The 6,000-nt window shown below is 39.9% G+C and overlaps 1 protein-coding gene across 1 annotated transcript in view; it reads left to right on the top strand.

The window, feature by feature from the left end:
• Window positions 1-1,866: 1,866 nt before the first annotated feature.
• ARMH4 (armadillo like helical domain containing 4) overlaps window positions 1,867-6,000 on the top strand; it is a 103,833-nt gene continuing 99,699 nt past the window's right edge. The window contains exon 1 of the mRNA XM_008702112.2: window positions 1,867-3,293. Coding sequence (XP_008700334.1) covers window positions 1,916-3,293 — 1,378 coding nt within the window. The 5' untranslated portion in view covers window positions 1,867-1,915. The remainder of the gene's footprint in view (window positions 3,294-6,000) is intronic.

Raw genomic sequence — 6,000 nt, 5'->3', positions numbered from 1 at the left:
TCTGTAGTTGGATTTAGAAAGCAGGTGGCTGACACTTAATTACAGAAGGAAGGTCTTCTAGAGCAATGGCAGAATTGCCTTCACACAAAAATTCTAAAGCTCAAGATCTAGCTGAAAATAAAATCTTGAAGGAAAATTCTGTTTGGGAAAGGCAGTTGAGGTGATATTAAATCTTTATGGTTTACCTCCCCCTACTCTGATTTGTTTATAGGATTCTCTGCTCAGTCCACGTGACTCCAGAACATATAAATAAGATGTGAAACATCCATTCAGTCATTTGAGTGCCTTGCCTACTTGATGGCATGATTGTTGGAATGTGAAAACATTTGTATTTTAATTTTATGACCTGTAGATAAAATATGAAAATGGAATCATAGAGGTAGAAAAGATTTACAGTACTTTTGCTTAACTCCTCATTTTGGCAACGGAAAGACTGAGGCCATTTGCACAGTATCCCATAGCAAGTTTTAACCACAATAAAGCTAGCATTCAGGAATTGCTTTTCTGATTCCAGTCCATGACCCTCTAAATTCTATTGTTATTCACAATGGCCTGTTTTTTTCAGGTTTTTATCCAGAAGCATGGGATCCTGTAGACCAAGGTTTTAGGCCACACACTACATTGTCTGGGATGTTTAATAAGATTTCACTGAATGGGAAAAATATTTGTTCAGGAAAGAATAGATCGGAGGGTTCTAGAGCTTTTCCACATGTTTGACTATATCCACTTTCATAGTTCAGCATGTCCATACGAAGATATAGTTTCATCAGCTGTGAACATTTACAGCCCTTCTATGTTTTTGTTTTGAGGAGAGCAATTAGAGGCAAGCAAGCCAAATACTCTTACTAAACCTGTTACCTGGCTATGAAGTGGGATTGTTTATGGATCATTTAAAGTATGGTGATAACTAATGTTCAGAATGTTGACATGCCTTGACACATGCTATTCCCTCTTTTCCAAGTATCTTTCCCATATTCTCTCCTTTTTAAACAATGCTAGCTGCCAGTATGTAATTTAATATTTAAATAAAATTGCTACAGACTCTCCTCCCACATGTGGGGAAACTTGCCATCCCTCTCACTATCTCTGAGGATCCTTGCGGGAGTGTGGTGGCTTTCTTCTAGTCACCTCTGGCTTCAGTTTTCCTCTGCTGCTAAATTTATGGTCCCTGATGTGTGCTGTTCCTTTTCTGCACATCATCTTATTCCTATCTTCTCCCAAAGTACCGTGGATTCAAGATTTCTGTGTAACAAATTATCCCTAACTCAGTGGCAATAAATGTTTATTATTTCATCCCATTTCTGTGCATTAGGAATTTGGGAGTAACCACCTTACTAGGTGGTTCTGCTTCAAGGTCTCTCAAGAAGTTGCAGTCATGATGTCAGCTGCAGCTACAGTCATCTGAAGGTTTGACTGGGGCCAGAGGATGCCTTCCAAGATGACTCATTCATGTGGTTCTGATAGTTTGGCAGGAGGCCTCAGCTCTGAATCCAGGGGATTCCTCTTTCCTTGTGTAGAGAAACTCAGCCTTCTTTTTCTCTTCAGCTGTCTCAGAATATTGCAAATGTGACTTCAAGGGTAATTTTTTTCAAATAGATATTTAAGAAACAATGAACTTAGTCCTCGAACTATGCGTACCTTTTCTAGAGAGCTTCCAGTTAAATCAGCTGCAAAATTCAGCAGGGAAAAATGAACTGGGTTATCCGTGTCTCAAAGGTACCAAAGAAATAGAACAACCATCTCTTCCATACCATCTCTGAGCACGAAGTCAAGATTATTTTACTTATGGTTTAAATTAAAGGGGCTTATTTACAAAATACGTTTATGTGACAGCTTGATCTGCTTTATTTTTCTGCAGGACTCAATTACTGGAATTGTCAACTCTGCTGATTTATGTGCACATTTCTCTTCCACTATGAGCAGACCAATTGTATTGCACATTTGTCTGGCATTCTGTAGCCTTGTACTTCTCCACTTTGCCACACAATGTGTGGCCTTCCCCAAAATGGAAAGGAGGGAGATAGCACACATTCATGCAGAAACAAGGCGGCCTGAGAGAATGAACACAGATGACCTAGAAAATGACTCGGTGACTTCAAGGTGCACTCCCCAGTTGGTGGTCTCTGAAGATCCAGTGATGGTGTTAGCAGGACCATCAGCAACGTCATTGAATAAAGTATTTCCTACTAACAAAGAAGCCCATCCAGTAGGAGCTGGGCTCATGCAGCCTAACAGCCCTGACATTTACACTGCTACTGAGACAGTGGTCCCTGCCAAGGAGGAGGTGTTTGTTTCCAGCCAGCCAGAGACGGTGTCTCCTGAAAGCCGACTTTCCGAGGCCATGCTAACCAATCCTATCCCTGCAACTGCTCCTCTGAATATCGACAAGAAGGAGGAACACTTCGGTAGTACCATCATTCAGCCCCTTGTAGAAGGGACCACAGAAGCCACACAGGGTTTTCTGAAGTATGCGGATGATCAGTTGTTTGCAAGTGAAAGTCAGGAAGGAGTTAGTCTGGGACATTTACCTTCATCCGATGTGAATACTAAAGAAATGCTAACTGCCAATCCCAGGACTGAGAAATCTGAAGCAGACACAGAACACAGGGCAGCTTTTTTTCCCAGAGCTGAGCCCATAGCGGGCACGGAGCCTGGAAGCCCCATGCCTGAGAGGGAGAAGCCTTCGCAGATGACAGCTGATCATACCCAGACTACTGCCACCAAGCACTGGCTCACAACTTCTGAGTACACCCTGAGTGTTGAGCCAGAAACTGACAGGCTGCTGGGAGCCCCAGGGGTCCCAGTGAGTGTCAGCACAGCTGTTCCAGCTGCCCCTGTCTTGAGTGATGAGTGGGATGACACCAAATTAGAGCATGTAAGCCAGATAAAGACCCCAAAGCTTGGAGACAATATAGAGACTCAGGTGGGAACGGAAACGTCTCAGATAGCCCAAGAAACCGATAATGACCCTGTGGAAGGTATGGAAGAGGGCAAATCTGTGACCGAGGCTTCAGATGTGGCTCTGGGGCTGCTGGAAGGGGAAGCACCCATGGGGACAGCCCTGCTGATGGCACAGGGGGAGGTGCCATTATCTGCCTTCACCGATCAAAGTTCCTTTACTCCCACAAGTCCTGTGGAAGATAAGAAGGTCTCTGTTGTCAGCCTCTTCCAAGATACTGCAGACTTCATGGAGTCTACTAGGGAAGATGATGCAATGGTTTTCCTAGAGACCACTGTTTCCATCTCAGAATATGAAGCTGAGGCACATCAACCGTTGGGAAATCCATTGAAAGGTAAAAGAAAGAAAGAAAAAAACAAGTTTTGTTTAATTTGGAATGTTTCAATCTGATTATTTTTTTTTAAATTGAGATGTAATTGACATATAACATTGTATTAGTTTTAGGTCTTGTTTTATGTTTTTTTAAAGTGATAATTTAGGAGTAAAGTTATCTAAGTTTTAATGAAAAGCAAAAGTAGACAAATAAAAATATGTTTTATATAAAAATTACACCCAAATATAATCTCTGTGTACAGGCCATGGTATTCAACTGGGAACAGTTTGTTCCCACCCCTATCATTTGGCACTTTTGGAGACATTTTTGGTTGTCATAACAGAGGGGTGCCCCTGGCATCTAGAGGGTAGGGGCCAAAGAGGTTGCTAAACATCCTAAAATCCCCATCCACAAAGATTTTTCTGAGCCAAAATGTCAGCAGTGCTGAGGAACCCTGATATAGACTGATAGTTTTCAAGCATGTTATTATGAAAATATATAACTATTCAGGAAAATGTTAAAGAATTAGCTATATATTTAAATGGTATAATAAACAGTATAGGAGACTTATTTACACAGGATACTTATGGTATAATAAACAATGTAGGATACTTATTTACAGTGTAGGATACTTTGTTTTCCCAAAAAGAAATTCATCTAGAAATAAGAAAAAGCCCCGAAACTGATAAATCCTCTCTGCTGGCTTGATTCAGCACTACTTCCTCTTGACCTTTGTATCTGTATTATGAGCTGACGAGCCTTACATTTGTTGCTGATGGATAATGTTTTTGGTGTATGTAGTTTGTCAGATAATAGCATGAGGGAAGGATAGACTCAGTGTAATGTGCATATGCTCACTCCAAATTGTTTTGGAATGCGTACGTCTTGTTACTTCAGCTAAGTAGCCTAATTAGTGGAAATATCAAATTAGTAATGTGTTTTATAAAGTGTTGAGATTGAATTAAAATGATAAGACTGAATTTTACATGTCCTATTCATTTTTTAAAGACTGAAAGACTTAGTATACTATAAATTTTCATAGACGCTTCGAGAAACTGGGGGTCTCAGTCGATTCAGCGTCTGCCTTCAGCTCGGGTCTGGGATTGAGTCCTGCATCGGGTTCCCTGCTCAGTGGGGAGCCTGCTTCTTCTTCTGCCTGCCACTCCTCCTGCTTGTGCTCTCTCTCTGACAAAGAAATAAATAAAATCTTAAAAAAAAAAAAAAAAAGAAGCTTCAAGAAATTGTTTTGTACGTTGGTTTTTAAAATTCTATTAGGAGAGTTGGGTCTCCATGACCATGAAGTTATTGGATATGACTGAACAAGAAGTTTACTTTGATTTTCCATAACATTTTAAGATATTCCTGGAGCATTAAGTCATATAGCTCCAGATTATTTATCACATACTTGAATCTATGATTCTTATGTATTAGAATTGCATTAGCTTGTATAATACAGTCTAAAAAGTAAAATGAATTTGGTGATTGTCTGATTATTATTTTGATTATTGAATATACTCCTTACTTATAATTGCCTCACTCAACTATATTCTATCTTTTTAAGTTTATTTATTTTTTTAAGTAATTTTTACACCCAATGTGGGGCTTGAACTGACGAACCCTAAGATCAAGAGTCACGTGCTCCTCCGACTGAGCCAGCCAGTGCTCCTCAACTGCAGTCTCTTAATAGGTGACTTACTTTTATTCCCAGTACATAGCACGTATCTGGCACATATTAGGTGCTCCATAAATACCAAATCAGGGGATGAGTAAATGAAGATAGAGAACCATTCAGACTGAAATTATCCAATTTGACTGCCTGCATTGTTCATATTAATCAAAAAGTTTCTCAATGTTCTTTGTAGAGAGAAACAGTTAAATAATTCCTTTCACTTAAATTTTTTTGCTGTTGTTCAAGCCAAAAAGAATATGAAAAACTGAGATTACTGACAACAGTAGAGAATAGTCAAAAAGCTTTCTACCTGTTTTCTGGTGATTAAGTGTTTTTCAGAAGTGAACAAGTCAAATGCCAATCATTTCAGGGCCCAGGGACTACTTAGGACGTTTTGTTCTTCAGGATATGCGATGACTTCTTCATGTTTTTGGTTATTATGAACAGAGGAGTAACCTGAGATGGTCATCGGTTTCCCGATTCATCTTATTCCTCTGTGGGTTTGGTTGAAGATCAGGCTTTAAAAGTAATCTAGAACAATTATCATATTATTATTTTTTTCTCTATAGGAAGTAGGGAGAATACGAGATGTGCAGAAATTTTGAATGGTATTTTCAAAATTTCCATCACTGTTTCTAGTTCTTACTTTTTTTTTCAAAGTTGATATTTGTTGAGTACTTATATAAGTACCGGGGTGTGTGCTAAGTGTTTTACATGCATTATCTATTTTATTTATTTATTTATTTATTTATTTATTTATTTATTTGAGAGCACACTTGAGAGAGAGCACATGTGAGAGCTCGAGCTGGGGTGGAGGGGCAGAGGGAGAGGAAGAGAATCTCAGGCAGGCTCCTCGTTGATTGCTGATCCCAGAGCCTGGGGAGTGGGGAGCGGCTCTATCTCACGACCCCGAGATCATGACGTGAGCTGAAACCAAGGGTCTGATGCTTAACCGACTGAATCACCCAGGTGCCCCTAAAGCCTGCATTCTTGACTGCTATGATAAATGGCTTCCATGGAATGATAATAGTACCTACCTCCCCTTAGTGCACATTGGAA

This window comes from Ursus maritimus, unplaced genomic scaffold (assembly GCF_017311325.1).
Source record: "Ursus maritimus isolate PB19 unplaced genomic scaffold, ASM1731132v1 scaffold_25, whole genome shotgun sequence".
Taxonomy (NCBI): domain Eukaryota; kingdom Metazoa; phylum Chordata; class Mammalia; order Carnivora; family Ursidae; genus Ursus; species Ursus maritimus.
This window is presented reverse-complemented; position numbering and strand designations above follow the sequence as displayed.